A 24,159-nucleotide genomic window follows, 5' to 3' on the forward strand; every position below is an offset into this window, starting at 1 on the left:
TAGCTCCCGATCATACCTCCATATGATCTAGTCCCTCCCGGGACTCTATCGTGTGTATCGCATTGCCACGAACTGTCCCACCACGATCCGCTGCACCATGTCGCCTCCTGGTGACATCTCCATTGCATTCTGATCCTTGTGGAATAAACTCGAATTGTGAACCCTCCATGTGTGGCCTCTGCCAATACATCGCAGGGTCTCCTCCACCTTCGATTTTGTTCGCTCCTTTGGCAATCGACCTTCATCCACCCACTCTTGGGTCACACCTAGATGAAGCACCGCTCTAGGACAGTCCGTCGCCTAGAAGCTCCCGAAGTCCACCGACTTCGCTGTAAATTGTGCACCATTGCCTGGATCCTGGGCCTCTGCCCCTACCAGCACAATCTCCGCTGCGCACCGCTTCCTTCATAGCAACTCGAATGGCAACACTATGGCATATTCTTCAAGAGTACCCGCCTCTGCATCCTCTTGCCCCGTGCTAAGGCCTTCTGAACTCAATTTCGCCTCCGCAAATTGAGTCGCCTTAGTTCCTCCATCAAATGCTCCTCCGAGATAAGGTGCATGTGCCCCGAAGCTCCCTTCGTCTTTGGCACCATGCAAGATGAGTCTGCTCCGTCAGAATGAAGGACCCATGGAACAACATGATCTTACTCTTGCCTCTGCAAGAGTTCATGTCCTTGACCTCTGTCTAAGGAAAGCACTGTGCCTCTGCTCCATGTTCCAACTTCTATGCTAGCTCCCTTCAAGCGGCTTGAGTACTTCGCCAAGTTACCCCCAAGTTGCTCCACTCCTCGTTTTTTTTGCATTGAGTTGATGGTGGCCCTCACGCCCACCATTCCACGGGTCAGCCCTCCCTTGAGTCCGATCTCCATATCGACTCTAAGTGTGCCTTCATTTAAGTTGCTTCAGGTCGCTCCCCCACTTGATCTCGCAATGCATCCACCCATGCATTCTCTCGAGCGATATCATGTGACAACTCCTCGCTGCTTGCTCGGTCCATTGAGCTTCGTGGAGTTGTTGTTTGTGAGGTACTCCTCCTCAACATGTGAAGTCCGTCTCACATGATTCTCCCTCTGGAGAGCCGAGACTTATCCCTCCTGGATAACTGTCCCGTTGGAGCAACATCTCTCTTCGTTTCGGAGACCACCATCCCCTTGGACTACTCCGATCTGCTAAACAAACTGTGCATTGTTCTGCCTCTTGCAAACGCACTTGCTAGATTGCGCCTCCACGTCAATACAGCCACCGCTGCACCCCTCCAGGCCTAGCAACATGCTGAACTCGTTGCACACTTCAGCCTCCTCCGGACGTATCCTTCGCATGCCGAAGAGAAAGTTTCAATGCTCCATGGCGCCGAGTCTCGGTCGCCTTGGGATGGCCACGAACAATCCATCGTCCGCATACAAGCCCATGCATGAGTACCGAATTCTTCGAGTTAGCAATTCCCCTCACCTCTGTGAGCTTTGCACAACTCTTTCGGTCGCTGAGCAACTCATTCCACTTTGCATGGTCTCGTCCTTTTGCCAAGCGCCTCGCTTGCCTTGAGCACCATCAAGTAAAGTTGTCAACGTTGAGCCGTAGCTCAAACTCAGCCATCCCAACCTTTGTGCGCTCCAGATTCTTCCAAGCTTGCCTGTTCTCGTGGTGCCTCTTGCGCGAAGGGTTGGCCATTCCTCTGAATGCCAATCTCAGATGCCCGCTCCTCTGAGCGACTCTTTTCCCTACATCTCCATGCCCATTTTCCCTCAAACGGTCGCGCATGTGCTGACTGCCCTCAACGCAGCCCCGCTAGGTCCCCCACGTTTGCATGTCAAGTGTTTCTATGAGTGCTTGTCCCGCTCTGATACCATATGACACGGACTTAGCTGGTTTTGCCTAAGTCGTGCGGCACCCTTGCGCGTCCGTCCGCAAAGGTCAGCCTCCCCGAAGCCTCCCATTGTCCCTTAGGACCAACAAAAGAGAGAACGGGTTAAAGAGAACGCCTCAAACGGGATCCACAAGCAAACATGTCCGAAAAACACTTCATAGACAAAGCAAATTACAAACAGACTTTACAAGCTCTGAACAGTGGCACAACAAAGGGTAAAATGGTCCATTACAGACCGAAAAGCTCTCGCACGTGTCTACATGACACAACCTTTATTTACAAGCCTAAAGAGGCCACCAACCCAACTAAAATGGGACTTATAAGCCTTCGGCTGCCCCTTTACATTCTGTACAAGGCATGAACATGCCAAACGACACGGACATACATAAGCATTACATCAAACACCTTGTTTAGAAGTTTGTCCGTGACAGTACGTCACCAGAACTGTGGAGTGCATGCTACGTCAAGCTTCAACTGTGCAACCTGACCACCCCAAGAGCTTGGGGTGGTGTCGTCTATTATTAGGGCAGTGCCGTCTGACGCTGCTCAAGCACCTCCGAAGACACTATCTCATCAAAGGGGTTGTCCCGCCCCCACGAAAGTCAATGGCCATGTCAAACCAGGGCCCAACCAACTCCCGCATGCAGGTATAAATACCCTCGGCCCGATCCCAAGAGGGGGGGGGGGGGAGGGAAGGGAATCAGAACCAATCTAACTTGCTCGTCGGAGGGGCCAAAGTCGGGAGTCATCTAACGAATGTCGTTTTGCAGGGAGGCGATCGCCATCAAGCTGCGAGTGTCTTCATCCCAAAGTCGTCACCCAATACGTAGAGAAGGGTGGCCCAGCGGTTCGGGACCCGACTAGCGCCAACCCGCACCTCCCATCTTAAGGAGACGCCCACGTCACGAGGAAGATCGCCAACTATCCCGGGGACGAGAGGACGCATCTCGCCATAAACAATGCTCGGGTTGATTGGCTTTGGAGTGCTGACCTCCAACGAGGACCCGACTAATCTTACCACCTCAACCCTCGCCCGAGATGCTCCAGGGGCGCAGCCACCTCATCAACCTACTTATCCCGTCAAAAGTTCTCGATGTCGGCAAGTGGGCCTAACCATGCTGACTCATCAGCCACTGTACTTTTGTTCATTAACCGTACAAAAATGAAAACTTTAAGAGTTTGAAAAATGTTGCACATATAAATTAGGTTTATCGACAAATATGCAGTGTAGATTTAAGAAGTATACGTATGCATATATATATATATATTTATAGGGGTGTATATATATATATATATATATATATATATATATATATATATATCTTTTTTGGTCACTGGCGTCGCTTCAGAGGAATACGAAACGATACACTCCGTTAAAAAATAAGCAGGTATTTACCGCGCGCGACGTCGTTGCCTGACGGCGTGGGTTAGGTAGAAACGTGGCATAATGTAATTGGCCAGACCTTGCTTTGCGTGGGCGCCTCTTGTGACGGTCGTCAATGATCCATCATTCCCCCAGACGAAAAAGGAAGGAATACTATCACCCCACCACCACTCTCCTTTCCTTTCCTCCCCTCCTCTCTCTGCCTCTTCGCCACCTCCGATCTTCAATCCCCATTTCTTGAGCCTTAAATTTTCCCCACCGATCTCTTTGCTCGGACCGCCGTCGCCCACAAAATGGTACGTTCTTACCGCTCTCCTCGATGCCAGTTTTTTCCCGTCCCTTCTTGTTTACCGATCAAGAAAATTCCGGTCTTAATGAATCGACCAGTGGTTGATTGTATAATAGTTCTGTGTTTCGCGAAATCTGTGTATGGTTTTGTGGAATTCTGTTTGATGGTCAGTTGTGTGTTTGATTCCGTGAGGCTAGGGTTTGTGCGTGCGTCTGATGTGATGCATGTCTGATTTGTGTCGATTTGATTGTTGGAAGTCCGATCGTTGTGTCCGATCTTGGTGATGCGTGGATCGTTGTTCTGTTTCACTTATCGTCCCATCTCGCGCTGTTCTTCGTTGGTTCTGCTTATGCCGATGGAAAGGTTGGGCCAATTGTGCTTTGGTCTTCGTGACGATCGGTGATGGATGGAGTGGATTCTGTTTTATGGTAGGATTTGATTGCAGTGATGCAAGGCTTGATTTTGTTTACTTGATCTCTCTATTTATATACACACGTATAATTCTGAACTGGTGGGGATTGGGACTGTCTTTTCCATCCTTTTTTAGCTCTTACTTTTGTCATCATAATATAGATCGATTTATGGCATGTTTTATTGATCTGACTCGGTGTCATGAATTTATAATGCTTATGCTGCTAATATATTGCTTGTGGCATGTTTCCTAGTAAATCTAGTTTCAATGTATTGTCTCAACCAGATCAAGATTTGCTTGTTGATCATGGTATCTGCATTTGTGGGTGTAACTTGTTATGTTGTGAAATGGCAGGCTAATGCTGCATCAGGAATGGCAGTGAACGATGACTGCAAGTTGAAGTTCTTGGAGTTGAAGGCAAAGCGAACTTACCGTTTCATAGTCTTTAAGATCGATGAGAAGCTGAAGCAGGTCATCGTGGAGACGCTTGGCGAACCCAATTTGACATACGATGATTTTACCGCCAGTCTTCCTGCAAATGAATGCAGATATGCAATTTATGATTTCGACTTTGTGACCGAGGAGAATTGCCAGAAAAGCAAGATCTTTTTTATTGCGTGGTAAAGTTACCTTTGTCTCTACTCTACATTGTTTAAGATCCATCTAATTCATAGATAATGACTTCCAATTATTTTCCCTTGTTTGGTATGAAGGTCCCCTGACACATCAAGAGTGAGAAGCAAGATGCTCTATGCGAGCTCCAAGGACAGGTTCAAGAGAGAGCTGGATGGCATTCAGGTTGAATTGCAAGCAACTGATCCTACTGAGATGGGCCTTGATGTTATAAGAGGCCGTGCCAATTGAGTGTGCCTATGCACCTCTCGCTTGTGTGGTCGAGTTGTTCTTCTGTGGTTGTTCGCTTTCACTGGAATGTTCATAGTTTCGTGGAACAGTCAGTTCCCTAGATATTGTGTGGGCTTATGGTTCAAGTTACCAAATAGAACCTATATGAGGCATCTTCCTTCTTCAGTATCTCTTGTGATTTCATTGATGGGATTGGTTTCTCTTCACTGATGTCTACAAGCTAATGGCAAGCAACAATTTGTGGGGTAGTAGGCGATAATTGTAGCTATTTCAATTATCTTCCCATGGATGCTTGACCCCAATTGATGTTCTCTGTCGCGCTGATTGCAGATTAATTATGTTGAAGTTTCCAGTCTTACTGTTTTTATATCTGCATCACTAATCTTTGTTTCTGTTTATTTTACTTGTGGGTCATCAGTTCTTGTAGCAAATTTGCTGGCAAACTTGTTACCAAGGAGACAACTATTAAGTATTTTGGGTCATCTTTCCTCTGTTTATATCCACAATTCTGTGGATTAATTTCTTGGGGAACTTTAGCTGAAGAATTGTTTCAAGCTGATCAAAGCAATGTGCAAATCTTCTTCGTGGCTCATCAAGTGATATATCTACGTTGTTGTATTTAGTATCTCTTACTGGTATATTTTGGCATCTTAGGATTCAGCTTCTTCATTGGTAGTATACGTTTCGAGCTTCTGTGTGTGTGTTTTGTGTGCCATTTGAAGGAAGCCCTTTGAGTTAATTCCATAAGCAATGGCTTCTTGAAGTGCACAAGCATTGGTCGTCACCATGTACGTGAAGCAATTTACCTCTTAAGGGCTGTACTTCCACACGAATATGACAACTAGGATTTTGCTCGGCGTGTTTTGTTAACCCTCCGAGAACTCACTGGCATTTTAGGCACTCGATGATTTTGTGGGCGATATTTCTTGAAGTGGTGCACGAAATGTATATATTTTAGCTTTTGTAGTTGACCGAAAAATCGTCTTTTAAAAAAAATATAAATATTAAATTAAAGAAGAGAATGGCGTCGCCCGGACTCGAACCGGAGACCTTCAGTGTGTTAGACTGACGTGATAACCAACTACACCACGACACCAGTTTGTTTTGGTTTTGTCATTCCTATATTAGTAAGTTTAAACTATTCTATGTCTCCTCCCCTCGAAACCCTATTCCTCATCGTCGCCGCCGCCTCTAATTGATTACAACCATCTCTTCACCCCCAAACCCTTTCGCCTATCGACTCCAAAATTCTCCCGCCCTTCTCCGAGGTGTTCGCCTCACGATCGTTCGGTGATGTCGAGCGCACTGGATATGTCCCTCGACGACATCATTAAGAACAACAAACAATCGGCGCCCGGGGGGCGTGGACGGGGCCGTGGCTCCGGTGCCGGCCCCGCCCGCCGCGTCCCTAACAGATCGGCGAACCGATCCGCCCCTTACTCTGTCGGGAAGGTATGCGATTAGGGTTTCCTCCGGCGCTCCGAACTTGATCCCGGCCGATCCGATCGAATCGCCTCCTCCGGTTTTCTCACTTGATCTCCGATCCCAGGCTCCGGACTCGGCGTGGCAGCATGACATGTTCGCGGCTCAGATGGGCGGTGTTCCTGCTCCAGCGGCTAGGGCGTCTTCCATAGAGACCGGCACCAAGCTGTATATTTCGAACTTGGAATATGGGGTTTCGAACGAGGACATCAAGGTGAGGACCCTTTCCTCCCTTTTATCGTTTTGCGGACATCTGGGTTTTGGTTGTTTGATCAGAATTTTGATGTATTGTCTTTAGCAACATGGGATCCATAGATGTTGTCTTTTTTTTTTTCTTTTTGTTTGTCACCCAGAAAGATTTCTGTATTTGTCGTGTAATAGATTTCATTATTTTCTAGCAAGGTGTATGAATCCGTTGATTCTACAACAGAAGTTATATCGTGGTTTGATTGACCTCGTGTTGGTGTGTTACAATATAGGCCCTCTTTTAGACCAATTTAACTACTTAATTTGTATTCGATGAAGGGATAACATCTTAGAACCCAAAGGTTGGAATAGATAGCATCATGTTGAAGGAAAAAGTTCAGATAGAGGTAGACAGAACATGATGATTAGAAAACTAGATTATTGCATATACATGATTTGTTGAATCACTGAGGCTCAGACCCTATTTTTCTATTTGTTTTAACCATAGTCTACCTAGACACCGTGTTTCTCCAACCAAAATTGCAGTCTTTCTTCCAACAAAATATTCACATCTTTTCGTGTGCATGATCATGTTTGATGTGATATCTTGGTTTTCAGATGCAAATTCTCTTCATAATTTTTTTGGTCCCATTTACTTCATAGTTAGGATGAGGATCTATAATGGTAAGCAAGAAAAAAAAAAGGAAATTTGATAATTTGATTTGTCTAAGAAGAGTTCTATGTGTACTTCATCTGCAATTCTGTTTATTAGTGACCACATACTTTGGACATGTTTATTAGGATATCCTGTTTAATCTAAGAGCTTGCTTTGTGGAAAATAAACTACTGTGTGCGTGACAGCAGAGTAAATGTCCGATGTTCGGTTGTAAGAATGCTCCATATCTTTAATTTTGCTTATTAAGTTCACTTGCTCTTTTTTCCTAGTTTTACTGTCGTGGTTAATTGGTTATGGGCCTTTCTTTATGATGTTATGTTTTATTTGTTCCAGGAGCTTTTTTCAGAGGTGGGTGATCTGAAGCGCTATTCAATAAATTATGATAGAAGCGGAAGATCTAAGGTAGTCCTTCAGCTTGACAGTAGTTCTTTAGTTTCAACGTGGTAGTCTCTTCTCATGTTTGGAATAAACAATTCAAGGGAACGGCTGAAGTGGTATTTGCAAGGCGGGCCGATGCTTTAGCTGCTGTAAAGAGATACAACAATGTGCTGCTTGATGGAAAGCCAATGAAAATAGAAATTATTGGAATGAATATCTCAACACCAGCTGCTGTGCCTCAGTTATCTAATGGCACTTTTGGGAATTCTAATGGTGCTTCCAAAAGGTTTGCTATACTCTTCAGCGTCTCAGATTTAATTTGATCTCTTATTTGATCAAGCCTTGTTATTTGCAAATATTATATATATATATATATGTATATGTATATGTATATGTATATATGTGTATATATATATATATATATATATATATATATATATATATATATATGAAATATGTTTAATCAATTTATTTTATCTTGTGCATTTCTTTCCTAAAAAGTTGTGGATTTTATAGACAAGTTCCGAGCTGATCATGTTAGCACAATCACCAATATATGATCACAATACACAAGATTGCATATGCCACCATTACTGTTTTATTTTTTTTAGCTTAATGAGTTTTATATACTTCAATACAACCATTGTTGTTTTGTCGTCATCACATGTGGACTACTCTGTAGGATTCTTGCTCCAGTGAAACTCTATGCCATCCCATCCTATCCCTTTCTTTTTCTAGTATGTAATGAGGAAGGTGTATATTAATGAGTAATTTTAATGCATGATTTAGATAAAACTGTGAATGGTGAACTTTATTGTTTAATCATCATACATGAAATCTCATGAATCCAAATTGCCGTTGTATAGGGCATGTGCTTTTTGACAGATATCAACCAAGTCATCTTTCTAAACTTTAAAATTCAGAAAATGTGTGATCATCTTGAAATTTGCAGCTATTTTGCAGTGCCAGAGGAGCTATTTTTCAAAGAAATTATAACTTAGGATTGTTCACCAAACTCCACATAAATATCAGATATAGTGTATTTACTCGAGTATCTTGGTTTGTTCCCTTATACAAATTCTAATTTGAGCTGATATTTCCTAATGTTAGTGGTTCCTGTATGAATGCCACACCTATCTAGTGATTTTTTTATTTAAAGTAACTCAAGCTAAATGCTTTATTTATCATCGTATATCTGGGTTTCTATTTTAGTTAGCATGACTTTTCTTAACTTGCTTTGGCATTGCAGCACTGGGCCAGGAAGGGGTTCTGCAGGATGGCCACGAAGTGGTGGCCGTGGAAGGGGGAGGGACCGTGGACGAGGTAGAGGTCGTGGTGAACCAGTATCTGCTGCAGCACTTGATGCTGAGTTGGACAAATACCATGCAGAAGCAATGCAAACCAACTGAGTGGTCCTAATAGGCTTCTTTAGTTTATAATTGTTGCTTGCTTGCGTGATAGGGCTTGCTAGTTTATTGTTCCGTAAACACGCATAATGTAGGAAGGGAAGATGATACTGTTAAAGTACCGACTGGGTTTGAGGGCTTTCATTTTCTTACTATTATCGCACTTGATTTCAACGTGCTACTGGATTAAAGTGAACATCTGGTGTCTGGCTTGGTGATTATTTTTATTTGGTCAGTCAAACTTCTTTCTCTTCAATCTCATTGTGATACGAGCTACTGGAGTTGGACTTTCCAAGAGGAACCCGCATCACAGACGCTCGGGCGGTCATGAGTTATGTAGCCTGCACAACATGAAGGTATCTTCTTGTTTGCATATGCATATTAGTTGCTGAACAAGCTTCCTTTTTCATATTGTGCTTTCTTGTTCAATAATGCTCTCTTTTGCTTTTTGGGCAGGCTGATCTCATGGATCCTTTCATTGGTGAGATAGACTTATATGCCTGCAACTTATTCTGGAAATTTTGTGGTATGTGAGGTTCCTTTGTTCAACACGACAGTTTGTTTGATTTGTTGTTCCGCCGGTTGTTATAATGCTGTTACCATACATGGTGCTGCACTGGGCTCTCTGTGAAACATCAGTTAGGAGAAGCTTGCTGCTTGCGGAAGTACTCACTTTGTGGTGCCCAGGAGACCTTTTTTTGGGGATGAATGACCAATTATTCTTTCTTGTAGGTGTCCAATGTTGATCTAATTTTGCATCGAATACCATTTTATTAAAAGATAGCTGCTGCTTAAAGTTTAGCCCATTTTTGGATTGTTCACAACTGAGATTCTCCCTACTCAGGATAGATCCACCCTGCCATTTTCAATTTGGTAATTTTTCTTTTGGCTGAATTATTGCTGTGAGAAGTCTTAATCTTGTTTGTATTGTACGGCAATCCAAAAGGAATATCTTATGTGCAGTTTGGTAGCAAGAAATTAAGTGTGGAGAATTTAGCAAAAAATACTTGTTCGGTTGAAAAGCGGAAACCATTGCATGCAAGCAATAGCAGCAGACAGTACAACATGGCTGTTTGAGTTAGTTAAAAGCTGTAGATTTAATCTTGTTTGTATTGTACGGCAATCCAAAAGGAATATCTTATGTGCAGTTTGGTAGCAAGAAATTAAGTGTGGAGAATTTAGCAAAAAAGACTTGTTCGGTTGAAAAGCCAAAACCATTGCATGCAAGCAATAGCAGCAGACAGTACAACATGGCTGTTTGAGTTAGTTAAAAGCTGTAGATTTAAGGATTGTTCTTTTTACAGTCAAATGTGCTGCCATACCGTGGTGTCTGCTGGCATTTGTGTTATATGGTTAGTCTGTGGTTTTGTTGAGGGAAAATGTGACAAGTGCCGGTTCACGCATTTATTATGCTTCGTCACAAATCTTCATCACCAAGGGCTTCGCTTTGCCTTTGCTGTGAAAATGCTTGGTGGTTAATTGCTCCTGTAGGTGTAACATGCTTGGTGGTTAATGTGCTTTGCCTTTGCTGTGGAAATGCTTGGTGGAAATGCTTGATGATCTTATGGTGTTCTGTCGTTCTCATGTTCTCATGTTCACTTTATTTTTGCCTGAGCGTCAGCATTATGGGCTTGGGTTTTTGGGATGGTTTCTAAATGCATGCATGATGACGGTGGTGGCTTGGAGTGGTCTCTGCAGGCCCGTTCATTTCAATTGCATGTCACATTCAAGATTATAGAAGGTGACTGTTTTCAATTGCATGTCACATTCAAGATTATAGAAGGTGACTGTTGCACACATGGAAGGTCTTGTGACCCTTCAAACCTCATCAAGAATTGATGAAACCCGAGTTGATAGTGACGGGTTTGCTTGATTGATGAAACTATGGCATTCTTGTGGATGCTGATGCTTTTGGCCAGGACGGAATCCGAGAAGCCTGTGTGTGGTTAGAACGACTGCCCGTGAATGACGCGTGTGCATCATCCGGAGGGCTTCAGGATGGGTGTGGCAAACCTGAGCCGTCCGATTTGCCGTTAGTTCAACAGAGTGGAAGGCCTAAACTAAAATATTATGTTTTGGATTCATATGCACACATTGATGAAGATTATGTCCATGTCATCAGGTTCGAAATGCCAACTTGATTCCTTGACCGTCCATGCCTCCCTGGAGGGACCCAAGCGATCAATCATGCCATTTTTATTGTCTGCTTAACGACACACACAGACTGCCCCCCACAGGCCAAGAGAAAAGGCAAATCAGCACCAGATCATGCGGTTCTCATGGTGCTTTCATTCAATGGACGACACTGATATCCGTGGCATTGGCCGACAAATAAATAATTGAGAGAGCTATCATTGCAACGATGAGAACAACGGTGAACATGCCTACTAATTCAAACAAATACCTTTGGTGTAGAAAAGAAGTCTTCTTCGTATAGAAGAACACCAACAAATGCACTGTACAACACCAAATTGGGCTGCTTATAGTTTCACCCTCAGGCATATAATAATTGGTCACCAACCCATCATTGTTCGCCTCACTCTATCCACAATCTGACTTCTGGCCTGGCTATTTGCCGGTGGCAGCTCCCCACTGTCATCCAAGAGAAACCTGTAAACCTCCCATTGCCTCCCAAAAGCTGTGTGCCTGCCAATCTCAGCCTGCGCATAACATGGAATGGTGTTTGGACTAGTCTTTGAACAAGTCAGGTAATGCAGGAGAGGAAGCTGCATTTTGCTTACTGAGAAAATGCAGATTCCGAGCAGTTTCAGTGCAAGCGTGACATCATGAAAGACACGGGGCCTCCCCTTTCCGCACAATTCGACAGGATTAGCTATGAGGAGTTCAGCATCGGGTCCACGATTGGCGATTACAACTCTCAAAGGATGAAGCATTTCTAGCTTCAATCGGGAAGAGAGGATATCCTGCTTGTCAGGATCAATTACCTTCTTTCCATCACTTTGCTGGACGAAAAGGTCCACCTCTCGTGAGCCTCTCTTGTCTGACAAAAATCGCCCATAAGCTACCTGCAGAACAAGCAATAGAAGACATTGGTGAATGACACTGCTGTCTAATAAGATGGATTGAAGACATTGATGATAGTGGCACCATTTGGGATCATTTAACAAGTATCAGAGCAAGTCCGCAATTATTTGTCAACTGGTCTTATCTAGTATCATGAAAGACGAGTAGACAAGTGATCGAGTTGAAGATGAAACATAAAATACCTGAATGCTGCAGTCCTTTAAGGTCCTAAGAATGTCGTAGAGGAGGCCCTTCTGATCAACACAGTGGATTTGAATTAATGTGTGGGAATGGCTCAAAGAATTGTCGATGTTTACATCAGCCTTCTTCAGCCTTTTCATCTCCGGGCTTAGTGTCTGCGAACATACTTCACCACCTGACATCTCCAGCCTAAATAATTCTTCCAATGCAGCTGGCGGAAGAGAAGAAAATCCCTGTTGAAAGCTTTCAGCAAGCTCAATCTCGCAGCTATTCACAGACTCTCCTAAAACTGCACTTAACCTCCCACATGTATCATCCTGTCTTGCTTTTGTGTGCAACAACTCCCTAATTACATGTAAAGAAGTCTTTAGAAAATTATGAAGAAAACATTATCTTAATTATTCATATGCCAGGGGATTTTTACAACCTATTTCCTCATAACAAAGAAGATTGAGTAAGGTTACAATCTATGAACTAAAAGAATTAAAACAAGATATTCAACACATGCTCTTCTTATTAGTACATCATCATCTGTAAGCCAGAAGATTAGTATTTATTGCAGCAAATCAGTAAGTAGAATGCAGTATATGGCAAATGAGATTATACAAGGGACAGAGATACAGATACGGTCGAATTACTGGTTTGGTAGACACGATATTATCTGTTCAGAAGCAGCAAATATACAGTAAAACTAGTCAGACAGAAGTTTAATGGACGATTACAAAAGTAAAGCCAACACAATCAGTCTCGGAAAATGAAGTTTTATTGTTGTAGAAGCAGTTCTTAGCTTCTTATGTGCTATGGAAATTAGGAGATCAGAGCAGCTACACAATTGCAGTCAACACAATCAATAAGCTATATCTGATAGATCCAACTTACACGGCATCTGTAATAAAGAAAAGGTCCACAACTCTACCATCTGGAGTTGTTGATACTTTTACTCGATGAATCGTAAGCTCGAGCTCACAGAGAACTTTAGTGACATCTACATTAAGATTTCACAGGTATCAGAAAAATCCAATCCCCAACCTGAGAACCAAACAGATAGGTTACAGTTGGTTACCGTGCAGCAATCCCTTCCGGTCGACAGAGAACAGCTTCAAAAGGTACATTTGTGATGTCATGGGCCTATTCGCCATGTCAAAGTAGAACGGGATGGAACAAGGTGGACAAAGAGACAATAGCCTGTTCTTCAAGCTCGGCCATTGGATGTTGCCGGAGGTCGAACGTGGAACGACCCAGAACACCAAGTAGCACCATTTCCCATCCGTCGATACATCTTTCAAAGAACACCACAGAGTTAGATCGTAAATTAGACAAGCAGAGCTGCCTAATTAGAAAGAAGCGAGCAAGTGCCATAAAACAGAGTAATCAACAAACCCTAAACCCTAATCCACGAAACACACCGTAAAATCATTACAAACAAAAGAAATGAGCAAAAAAAATCCTATTTTTGATAGAAGTACGGTGGAATCAGAAGTAATTAACTCAACAAGAAGCCAATTGAAAGGCAGATGGGGAACAAAAGATTATTGTCGAGATAGAGCTCACAGACGGACCTCCTCGAGTGATGTAGAGGCCGAAGTCGAGGATGGCGCGGCAGAGGTCGCACCCGAGGCCGGTCTGGTCGGGGCAGTTGACGGTAACGACGGTGGGCTCCCCGGCCCGCTTGGCCGGCTGGATGACCACCGCGTCCTCGCTCGCCGCCACCATCCCTCCTCCGGCGCTGCTCGATCCCGATCCGACGGCGGTCGTCAGCCCCCCGACCGCATAGAAGGCCGTCCCACTCGCCGGCGTCAAGCGGTACACTCCCTCCAGATTCTCTCTCTCTCTCTCTCTCTCCCACTAACTCGCCATACCCTCTTCCTCTCGCTTCTCCCCACCCGACGTCGCGGTGCGTTGTTATATGATGTGTCGGCCGCCGCTACATTCTCAGGCCACGTCACTATGGATAGCGTCGGCGCTGTCTACCAGGTGGCGCTCTCTGACACGTGGGCCAATGACGACCCAATTAGCCTGCACATGACGTGGACCTCCTCCTCCTGCTCCTCAGTGACGCGAAGAAGATGGGTTACGTGTTCTCAGACTTAGTCGACTTCCATGGCTCGCAAGTTACAGGGGGATGCCGCAGGGATGGCTGGCACAGTTCACTTTCTTTGTTTCTGAGGAGAGTGACGTTCATCGAAAATAATTTCGAATAGAGTTAAGTTGACAGACTTGTAGCAGAGAATCGTAATAAGAAACCAGTGATATTGCTTGCCCATCAAATGACGACCTAACAACAGGCGCAGTAAGCGACATAATAGCTAATCTAGAACAGAAGAAAAAATATATATTTGTGCATGGAACTGAAGCACTCAGAATACTTCAACATGGAGATTGCCTAACTCGACCCAGCAACATCTGGAAGTGGACTTTTGGTGCTTCATCCTTCTGGATCCATTAACAAGTCAACCAACATAAATGCTACTGTTTGGAGTTCGTATCTTTCTTCTTCCCCTCCACCAATCATGTTTGAATCAATCCATGGTCAACAAATGCTGCAAATGGTGCATCCACTCTATATAACATGCTGGGTGGCCGGCCAATGGAGCTCGCAGATCTTAGCCTTATCCAAATGGCTTTGTTTCAGCGTCTCCTCCTCCTCTCTCTCTTGCTTCCATTATCGGCTGCTGCTGCAGACTCCATCTCGCAGTATTGCAGCAAGAGCTTTAAGAGCAAGCAGACCCAGGCCAACATCGATCACGTCCTCGCCGACCTCGTCGCGAGGGCCTCCGTTGGTGGCTTTGCGACTGCTTCTTCTGGCAAAGGAGCCAGTGGAATCTACGGCCTCGCGCAATGCAGAGGCGACGTCAGCGCGGACGATTGTTCGACGTGCCTGGCGGACGCAGCGAAAAAGCTCCCCACCACCGCATGCCCGAGCCAAGCCGACGGGCGGATCTGGTACGACTACTGCTTCATGCGCTACGACAACGAGAACTTCGTGGGGCAGTCCGACACCAGCGTGGCCACCATTCTCATCAACGTGGAGAACGCGACGGACCCCGAGAAATTCGACAAGAAGGTGGGGGTCGTGATGGGCCGGGCGAGGGCGGACGCGGTGGCGCCGGGGAACAACGCGCTCGGGAGGGCCAAGATGCAGTTCACCCCCTACATCACCATCTACGCGCTGGCACAGTGCACGCGCGATCTGCAGCGGCTGACGTGCGCCCAGTGCTTGTCGTCGGCGGTAGAGAAGTTCCCTGACTACTGCCAATACCGGAAGGGTTGCCAGGTTCTCTACAGCAGCTGCATGGTGCGCTACGAGATCTATCCCTTCTATTTCCCTCTCGACTCCACCAAAACTACTGCCGCAGTTGGTACCTACTACAAGGCCACCTTGCATCCATAGGCCATCTTGTTTTCTTCTCCTGTTAATGGTGAAGAAAGTGATGATGCTACTGTAATCCATATGAAGAAGCGAATAAAGAGTTCTTGAACCTACATGTCGTGATCCATATGAGAAGCACCGGTAGCTTCATTTTATTTCTCTTTTGATGGATCTCAAAACAAAGTGATATAAACTGATCGTGCACAATATAATATGATATCAACGCAACCATGCAAACTTGGAAACATTATCTCTCTCACATCATGATTAAAGTCAGCAAAAGCTTAACCTATTACAATGGGGATCTCAATCGATATATCTATCTCTGTGCGTGAGTCTGTTCATCATGTGGGACTGAATCTCTTTGACATGTTCACTGTCTGTAACGCAAGAAAATGTAGGGATAAATACAGGAAAAATAAATGTTGAAGTAACTAACATGCATCTGCAAGAATATATAATACACCGTTCCACCTTATGGAACATGGCACTATCAATCTGAAATACTATTTGAAGATGAAATAAAGGAACAATTATCGAGTTCTCAGCCTTCATGGCTGTTAAAATGTATCCCACCCATCGACATGAAGTATGTATACGCCTGAAGAGATGTCTGGTAGTGGAATTGTTCGTGTCTAATGCCTAAAGTCAACGCGAATGCTGGTCGTCTTTCCATACCTGCTGGCAAAACCAACCAACAGTCAACAGAAACAGCCAATAGTATATAGTTATTCTGATTGAAATAGGTCGCCTTGTTTGACGAAAAATAATGGGAGTCAAAATTAGATCCAGTCTGATTAAGTAATTGGCTCAGGATGGCGAAAAGACTTTGGTACCTGCATGTTGAATACCCGGTTGGTACCTTACTTTTCATGGGTGGCGATAATGGCTCAACGTGAGCTAGTGTAGTGGCGTTGAGCAAGAGTAGCGTTATGATTCGTTTTGGGGTTTTTGTTTGTATTAAATTCTGGAGGCTCGAGCTGCACTCGATTAGAAGTAGTTCAACATTTACCCCTCAACCGCTCGAATAATTGCTCGGCTTCTCTTCTCGCCGATGTCTCTTTTGGGATGGCAATTATTAGTCCTCTCAATTCATCGCTCATTATCTACCTGATCAACTCAATAAATTATTTATCCTTTTTAACAAGATATTGATTATTGATCAGGATGTTTTGAATTTGTTATAATTATATTTATTGTGTGGATGTTTGTCGAGTTTATCCAGCTACATATAGTAAACTATTGTTTGAATTCTAGATAACTTTATTCAGCTACATATAGTAAACTATTGTTTGAATTCTAGATAACTTTATTCATTATAATCTGAGGAGAGATTAGAAGAACAATAATAATTCAATGTTATTATGATGATTCATTAAGATATAGTATGGAGGTTTCATATAAGAAAGCATCATTTTCTTCTCTCATGTAGATAAAGATTATGTCTCCTAAGCTAAAACTTTATATTAGGTTCTGGAAGACGAGTTTTGTTGTTTGTGAAGCATTTTATGTTACTGTGATCTACAGGAAAAAAACTTAGTTTTGGAGGTTTTAGTCATTTTTACTAGATTTAAGAAGAATATTAATATGATGATAACATATTAGAAATATTCTGCAAGAATTGACACACATCAGGTGAAACTACTTGCTTCTTATGAATTAGATTTGATATTTGTGGGAGACAACAGTGGAATGCTGCTATGGGTTGTTGTTGTTGACATGATTGTACTGAATGCTACTAAAGCCGTCTAGTGAACTAGCATTTGTTGGTCCAAATGGTAAAAGTCACATAACATGGTTCAATCTTCATGAGATTATGCAAGTAGAACTTCTTAAAATGCTCAAAGACGCATAAAAGAAATCTACTTGTTATTAGGTCTTCAAGTGATGTCCTCTATATCTTTGTCAAGTATTCAATACTAGTCAAAATTTTACAAGACATCATATAAATTAATTATTTGAATGCTATCGAGGATTTTATCTTCCTGACTTTTGATAAGCCTAGTGAACTATTTATCATATATTTTTTTCTTCTGGATGAATCGTGCACTTATCTGTCTTTTTCTTGTGATCCTCTAATTTTAAAGTAAAAAATTTTAAGACACATTTTACAATTAATTGTTCAAACTTCTGTTAGTTTGATTCCTCTTGTTTTATCGGTCAACATCATTTGCCGAGATTTCATGGACAGATGTGCCAGAGACACTAGGTGTCTCACTCAAGCTCTTCCTCCCTTATGCATTCAGTATGTCTGTATCATCATCGACAAAAAGATCTATCTTTTAAGTCTTGCTTAACCCATGGAACAATCTTAGAACCTCTTTTCCACAGTATAGGCTACAACCTTTGCACAATTCAGGTTTGTTTTCATATAGTCATCGTATGGTCAATGATTATATGTTCCTCATGTCAAATGTTTAGCTCTTCCTCTAAATCTAGCATCCCTCTCCTCCATCGTACCTCCATTACTATTGCTTTTTCTCTCTTTTTCTTTCTTCTCCTCTTATTCCATCATCCCGAGATGGAAGAGATAGAGACGGACATAGAGTTGACTTGAACAGGTTCAAAGATAGAGGGATGTTATGAGTAAAAATTAATTATTTGAGACTTTTCTAAATAAACTGCGCGAGATATATTGGCTAATATATTCATCATGTATTATTATGAGCCATGCAGAGTATTTCCTCTTGCTGAAGATCATAAAGAAAATAATATGTAATTTGTTGAGGTAATTGGGTTAGCTTGTGTATTGTTACTTCTTTTATATGACTATCAAATATGATAGTTATATGACTGTCATATATGTCATTTAATGTAATAAAATTATTTTTTTTATAAAAAAAATAATCATGTTATGGGGGTGAATTAACTTGCATTGTTCCTTTTTTTAATTTGCTAATCACAAGAATATAACTAAAAAAAGGAGACTCGAGTGAATACATGACCAGATCTACACTGTGATGGAACACAAATTCATTGCCAAGTCACACTCATAGAAGAATATAGCCATGCCACAGGGAACTTTCACTCTCAAATGCCTTAGTTATGATAAATATGAGGAGTCTTAGATCTAATTACTACTAAACATTATACTCGTTTAATCGATTGATCATAGCATAAGATGACCAACATGGTCGGTGTTCAAAGAATCTTAACTCCATAATTTCTACTCTTAAAGGTGTCCCTACTGCAATTCATGTACAGCTTGTCTCATGTACAGCTTGTTTAATCAAGAACAATGTCTTTGATTCCTTCTTTATATTCTTCCTCAGTTTGATTTCATCATTTGGATCTATATATTCATTATCTATAAGTCCTGAGACTTGAATAGAGTCTTCATCTTGGTACTCCAAAATTTATAACATTTATCCGAGAAGATAAGAATAAGGGGTTGTGACATAGAATTACCATCGAAATTCATAATGCCTAGTTTAGATTGAAACTTAACTCTGATATTACAAATGTTAAGGATGAAGAGCAAGAAAAAGATAAAAATATAATATTACGAAGTAATTAAAAAGAATCCTTTTGATCAAGAAAACTATTATAATATTTAAATAAGAGATAAAACAAGACACTTATAAGATATTATTATGTGCACACACATCATTTTTCTTCTTTATAAGACCTAGTGGTAACTACCTCATTTCTATCATGTCAGTTATGATTGAGTTAAATATAGAAACTACCTTATAACTACCTGTAACTATCTAGATAATTATTATTAATCAATTCAACACTCGGTGATGTAGAGGCCGAAGTCCAGAATGGCGCGACAATGGTCGCACTGGAGGCTGGTCTGGTCGGGGCAGTTGACGGTAACGACGGTGGGCTCCCCGGCCCGCTTGGCCGACTAGATGACCACTGCGTCCTCGCTCATCGCCACCATCACTCCTCCAACGCTGCTCGATCCCGACCAGATTTCCCTCACTCCCACAAACTCGCCATACCCTCTTCCTCTCGCTTCCCCCCACCCGTCGTCGCGGTGCGTTGTTATATGGTGTGTCGGCCGCCGCTACATTCTCAGGCCACGTCACTATGGATAGCGTCGGTGGTGTCTACCAGGTGGCGCTATCTGAAACGTGGGCCAATGACGACCCAATTAGCCTGCACATGACGTGGACGTCCTCCTCCTTAGTGACGCGAAGAAGATAGGTTACGTGTTCTCAGACTTAGTCGACTTCCATGGCTCGCAAGTTACAGGGGGATGCCGCAGGGTTGGCTGGCACAGTACACTTTCTTTGTTTCTGAGGAGAGTGACGTTCATCGAAAATAATTTCGAATAGAGTTAAGTTGACAGACTTGTAGCAAAGAATTGTAATAAGAAACCAGTGATATTGCTTGCCCACCAAATGACGACCAAAACAGGCGCAGTAAGCGACATAAAAGCTAATCTAGAACAGAAGAAAACACATCTTTGTGCAAGGAACTGAAGCACATAGAATAAATATTTCAACATGGAGATTGCCTAACTCGACCCAGCAACATCTGGAAGTGGACTTCTGGTGCTTCATGCTTCTGGATCATATTACCAAGTCGACCAATACAAATGCTACTGTTTGGAGTTCGTATCTTTCTTCTTCGCCTCCACCAATCATGTTTGAATCAATCCATGGTCAACAAATGCTGCAAATGGTGCATCCACTCTATATAACATGCTGGGTGGCCGGCCAATGGAGCTCGCAGATCTTAGCCTTATCCAAATGGCTTTGTTTCAGCGTCTCCTCCTCCTCTCTCTCTTGCTTCCATTATCGGCTGCTGCTGCAGACTCCATCTCGCAGTATTGCAGCAAGAGTTTTAAGAGCAAGCAGACCCAGGCCAACATCGATCACGTCCTCGCCGACCTCGTCGCGAGGGCCTCCGTTGGTGGCTTTGCGACTGCTTCTTCTGGCAAAGGAGCCAGTGGAATCTACGGCCTCGCGCAATGCAGAGGCGACGTCAGCGCGGACGATTGTTCGACGTGCCTGGCGGACGCAGCGAAAAAGCTCCCCACCACCGCATGCCCGAGCCAAGCCGACGGGCGGATCTGGTACGACTACTGCTTCATGCGCTACGACAACGAGAACTTCGTGGGGCAGTCCGACACCAGCGTGGCCACCATTCTCTACAACGTGGAGAACGCGACGGACCCCGAGAAATTCGACAAGAAGGTGGGGGTCGTGATGGGCCGGGCGAGGGCGGACGCGGTGGCGCCGGGGAACAACGCGCTCGGGAGGGCCAAACTGCAGTTCACCCCCTACATCACCATCTACGCGCTGGCACAGTGCACGCGCGATCTGCAGCAGCTGACGTGCGCCCAGTGCTTGTCGTCGGCGGTCGAGAAGTTCCCTGACTACTGCCAATACCGGAAGGGTTGCCGGGTTCTCTACAGCAGCTGCATGGTGCGCTACGAGATTTATCCCTTCTATTTCCCTCTCGACTCCACCAAAACTACTGCCGCAGTTGGTACCTACTACAAGGCCACCTTGCATCCATAGGCCATCTTGTTTTCTTCTCCTGTTAATGGTGAAGAAAGTGACGATGCTACTGTAATCCATATGAAGAAGCGAATAAAGAGTTCTTGAACCTACATGTTGTGATCCATATGAGAAGCACCGGTAGCTTCATTTTATTTCTCGTTTGATGGATCTCAAAACAAAGCGATATAAACTGATCGTGCACAATATAATATGATATCAACGCAACCTGCAAACTTGGAAACATTATCTCTCTCACATCATGATTAAAGTCAGCAAAAGCTTAAACTATTACACTCGGGATCTCAATCGTTATATCTCTCTGTGCGTGAGTCTGTTCATCATGTGGGACTGAATCTCTTTGACATGTTCACTGTCTGTAACGCAAGAAAATGTAGGGATAAATACAGGAAAAATAAATGTTGAAGTAAGTAACATGCATCTGCAAGAATATATAGTCCACCGTTCCACCTTATGGAACATGGCACTATCAATCTGAAATACTATTTGAAGATGAAATAAACGAACAATTATCGAGTTCTCAGCCTTCATGGCTGTTAAAATGTATGCCACTCATCGACATGAAGTATGTGTACGTCTGAAGAGATGTCTAGAAGTGGATTTGTTGGTGTCTAATGCCTAAAGTCAATGTGAATGCTGGTCATCTTTCCATACCTGCTGGCAAAACCAACGAATAGTCAACAGAGACAGCCAATAGTATATAGTTATTCTGATTGAAATAGGTCGCCTTGTTTGACGAAAATTAATGGGAATCAAAATTAGATCCAGTCTGATTAAGTAATTGGCTCAGTATGGCGAAAATACTTTGGTACCTGCAAGTCGAATACCCGCTTCGGTACCTTACATTTCATGGGTAGATATAATGGCCCCGCCAGAGCAAGAAAGAGTAGTGGCGTTATGATGCGGTTGGTATGGTTGCGGGGGCTACTTTCAAACTTTGAATTAAGCTTGAATGATAAACCATATCTGGTGGCTCGAAAGGCTGCCCAAGCCCATTCGACTTAGGTTGAGTTCAAACTCGTGAGTGTGACTGTCAATTTAAATCATTGGATTTGTTTGTACATGATTAGGCTTCATATCGAGTTGATTGACGCTCAAATTTCTATTTTTCCATCGCCTCCGGTGATAGTACAATCAAGAAGTCTCATTCTTGTCGTCGCCCTCGTCCTTGCTATAGAATTTGCTATTGAAATGAAATAAACCCCCCCTCCTTGTCTCTTTCATTTTAGTACTTTTGCACTCAATCAAAAGCAGTTCAACACTCGTTTCTCAACCGTTTGAATAATTACCTGGTATCTCCTCCTGTCACTATCTCTCTTGGGTTGACAATTATTAGTTCTCTCGATTCGTCGCCCGACCAACTAAGTATAATTATTTATCCTTTTTAATAAGACATTGATTATTGATCAAGATGCTTTGAATTTGTTATAATCATGGATGTTTGTCAAGTTCATCCAGCTACATATAGTAACTATTGCTTGTATCCTAGATAAATTTATCCATTATACTAGGTTTAAGAAAAGAAAGCATAATTTTCTTCTCTTATATAGATAAAGATTATGTTTCCTATGCTTAAACTTTATATTAGGTTTTGGAAGAGGAGCCTTCTTGTTTGTGAAGCATTTTATGTTACTGCGATCTCTTGCTTCTTCTAAGCTTATATCAAAGTAGGAAAAAATTTAGTTTTGGAGGTTTTAGTAAATTTTACTGGATTTAAGAAGAATATTAATATGAAGATAACATAGTAGAAATATTCTGCAAGAATTGACACACATCAGGTGAAACTACTTGCTTCTTATGAGTTAGATTCGATCTTTGTGGGAGATAACAGTTGACTGCTGCTATGGGTTGGGTTGTTGTTGTTGATGATGTTGTAGACATGATTGTACTGAATGCTAGTAAAACAGTCTAGTGAGCTCACAGAACATGGTTCAATCTTCATGAGATTATGTAAGCATAACTTCTTAAAATGCTCTGAGACGCATAAAAGAAATTTGTGTATTATCGGAAGGTGGATGTCCTCTATACCTTTTGGAGCAACTGAGTATTTTTCTTTTTCTTTTGGAGTAGCAACCTTTTAAGATTACTTTGCATGTTGTTGATTTAGTATTATTTCTTGTCTATGTTGCATTACATTGTTGTCTTGCCTCAAAAGACGAATGAAATAGGCCTTGGATGTTCAATTGAGTTGAGATGGATCAGGATGAAGCTGAGGGTGGTACGTAGGAAACTATATGATTATGCTCGCTCTGATATGAAGGTAATTGCTTTTCCTTCCTCTCTGCCTGACGCCTTACATATCAAGAGAGCGATAGTATATCTTGAAAGAAGCGTATAGACTTTATACTGCTAGCAAGATCGAATAATTATAAAAATATCATAAATGATGATGGTGGACTTTGTCAAGATAAGACTAAAGAGAACTATCAACCATGGAAGATCTTGCAGTAGCAGCTTGAGGTGGAATGGAGACATTAAGGCCTGTCCTGCAAATGTATATATGATATATGCCTCAGCATATAAAGATGGAGAGAAAGGGATAAAGCAAGCTATGGAAAGGAAGGAATGTGAAAAGTCACAAGCTTAAGAGAACGATTTAAAGAAGTTTAGTTGATATTTTTTCATAAAAGAAAGTTTGTCAAGTATTCAGCAGTCAATACCTAGTTAAAATTTTGTAAGATATCATATAGATTAATTATTGGAACGCTATCAAGGATATTATCTTCTTGGCTTTTGATAGACCTAACCAATTATTTGTCATAATTGTTTTTCTTCTCGATGAATCATGGACTTATCTTTTTCTTGTGATCCTTTATTTTTAAAGTGAAAATTTTTAAGATACAATTTTCAATTAATTGTTCAAACTTCTGTTAGTTGGATTCCTCTTGTTTCATCAGTCAAACATCATTTGCCGATATTTCATGGCTAGATTTACATGCCACAGGTGTGCCAGAGACACTGGGTGTCTCATTCAAGCTCTTCCTACCTTATGCATTCATCATGTCTGTATCATCATTGACAAAAAAGATCTATTTTTAAGTCTTGCTTAACCCATGGAACAATCTTAGAACCTCTTTTCCACAGTATACGCTACAACCTGTGCACAATTCAGGTTTGTTTTCATATAGTCATTGTATGGTCAA

The 24,159-nt window shown here is 42.5% G+C and overlaps 5 protein-coding genes, 1 long non-coding RNA gene and 1 other non-coding gene across 7 annotated transcripts; 5 read left to right on the forward strand and 2 right to left on the reverse strand.

The window, feature by feature from the left end:
- The first annotated feature begins 3,365 nt into the window (after positions 1-3,365).
- LOC135595604 (actin-depolymerizing factor 7-like) lies at positions 3,366-5,183 on the forward strand. Its single transcript, XM_065086755.1, has 3 exons — positions 3,366-3,547; positions 4,307-4,572; positions 4,666-5,183. The coding sequence occupies exons 1-3, from the start codon at positions 3,545-3,547 to the stop codon at positions 4,814-4,816; spliced, it is 420 nt and encodes a 139-aa protein (XP_064942827.1). The 5' UTR covers positions 3,366-3,544; the 3' UTR covers positions 4,817-5,183.
- A 655-nt stretch (positions 5,184-5,838) lies between these two features.
- Positions 5,839-5,912, reverse strand: TRNAV-AAC (transfer RNA valine (anticodon AAC)). Its single transcript has one exon. It is a non-coding gene; the product is annotated as a tRNA-Val (tRNA).
- Positions 5,913-5,971: 59 nt separating this feature from the next.
- LOC104000915 (THO complex subunit 4A) lies at positions 5,972-9,140 on the forward strand. The gene is made up of 5 exons (XM_009423069.3): positions 5,972-6,268; positions 6,366-6,512; positions 7,494-7,562; positions 7,640-7,824; positions 8,788-9,140. Exons 1-5 carry the CDS (start codon positions 6,110-6,112, stop codon positions 8,945-8,947), a joined length of 720 nt encoding a protein of 239 aa, XP_009421344.2. The 5' UTR covers positions 5,972-6,109; the 3' UTR covers positions 8,948-9,140.
- A 20-nt stretch (positions 9,141-9,160) lies between these two features.
- On the forward strand, positions 9,161-9,750 carry LOC135595605 (uncharacterized). The gene is made up of 2 exons (XR_010480523.1): positions 9,161-9,300; positions 9,401-9,750. It is a non-coding gene; the product is annotated as an uncharacterized LOC135595605 (long non-coding RNA).
- A 1,526-nt stretch (positions 9,751-11,276) lies between these two features.
- On the reverse strand, positions 11,277-14,027 carry LOC104000914 (ACT domain-containing protein ACR9). Its single transcript, XM_009423068.3, has 6 exons — positions 13,729-14,027; positions 13,233-13,448; positions 13,049-13,154; positions 12,172-12,514; positions 11,686-11,970; positions 11,277-11,604 (listed from the first exon to the last, which is right to left on the reverse strand). Exons 1-6 carry the CDS (start codon positions 13,880-13,882, stop codon positions 11,458-11,460), a joined length of 1,251 nt encoding a protein of 416 aa, XP_009421343.2. The 5' UTR covers positions 13,883-14,027; the 3' UTR covers positions 11,277-11,457.
- A 740-nt stretch (positions 14,028-14,767) lies between these two features.
- Positions 14,768-15,652, forward strand: LOC104000993 (cysteine-rich repeat secretory protein 55-like). The gene has a single exon (XM_009423160.3). It carries the CDS (start codon positions 14,787-14,789, stop codon positions 15,558-15,560), a length of 774 nt encoding a protein of 257 aa, XP_009421435.3. The 5' UTR covers positions 14,768-14,786; the 3' UTR covers positions 15,561-15,652.
- A 4,564-nt stretch (positions 15,653-20,216) lies between these two features.
- LOC104000912 (cysteine-rich repeat secretory protein 55-like) lies at positions 20,217-21,108 on the forward strand. The gene has a single exon (XM_009423065.3). It carries the CDS (start codon positions 20,243-20,245, stop codon positions 21,014-21,016), a length of 774 nt encoding a protein of 257 aa, XP_009421340.3. The 5' UTR covers positions 20,217-20,242; the 3' UTR covers positions 21,017-21,108.
- Positions 21,109-24,159: the final 3,051 nt, after the last annotated feature.

Source organism: Musa acuminata, chromosome BXJ1-10 (genome assembly GCF_036884655.1).
Source record: "Musa acuminata AAA Group cultivar baxijiao chromosome BXJ1-10, Cavendish_Baxijiao_AAA, whole genome shotgun sequence".
NCBI lineage: Eukaryota > Viridiplantae > Streptophyta > Magnoliopsida > Zingiberales > Musaceae > Musa > Musa acuminata.

Excerpts from the sequence above, each read along its gene's own strand:
- LOC135595604 (XM_065086755.1), top strand. Across the intron at positions 4,573-4,665 it reads AAGATCTTTTTTATTGCGTG|GTCCCCTGACACATCAAGAG; the intron begins GTAAAGTTACCT and ends TTTGGTATGAAG.
- LOC104000915 (XM_009423069.3), top strand. The coding sequence starts at position 6,110 with ATGTCGAGCGCACTGGATATGTCCCTCGACGACATCATTAAGAACAAC. Across the intron at positions 6,269-6,365 it reads CCCCTTACTCTGTCGGGAAG|GCTCCGGACTCGGCGTGGCA; the intron begins GTATGCGATTAG and ends CTCCGATCCCAG. Across the intron at positions 6,513-7,493 it reads TTTCGAACGAGGACATCAAG|GAGCTTTTTTCAGAGGTGGG; the intron begins GTGAGGACCCTT and ends TATTTGTTCCAG.
- LOC104000914 (XM_009423068.3), bottom strand. The coding sequence starts at position 13,882 with ATGGTGGCGGCGAGCGAGGACGCGGTGGTCATCCAGCCGGCCAAGCGG. Across the intron at positions 13,155-13,232 it reads CCGGAAGGGATTGCTGCACG|ATGTCACTAAAGTTCTCTGT; the intron begins GTAACCAACTGT and ends ATCTTAATGTAG. Across the intron at positions 12,515-13,048 it reads TTCTTTATTACAGATGCCGT|GGAGTTGTTGCACACAAAAG; the intron begins GTAAGTTGGATC and ends ACATGTAATTAG.
- LOC104000993 (XM_009423160.3), top strand. The coding sequence starts at position 14,787 with ATGGCTTTGTTTCAGCGTCTCCTCCTCCTCTCTCTCTTGCTTCCATTA.
- LOC104000912 (XM_009423065.3), top strand. The coding sequence starts at position 20,243 with ATGGCTTTGTTTCAGCGTCTCCTCCTCCTCTCTCTCTTGCTTCCATTA.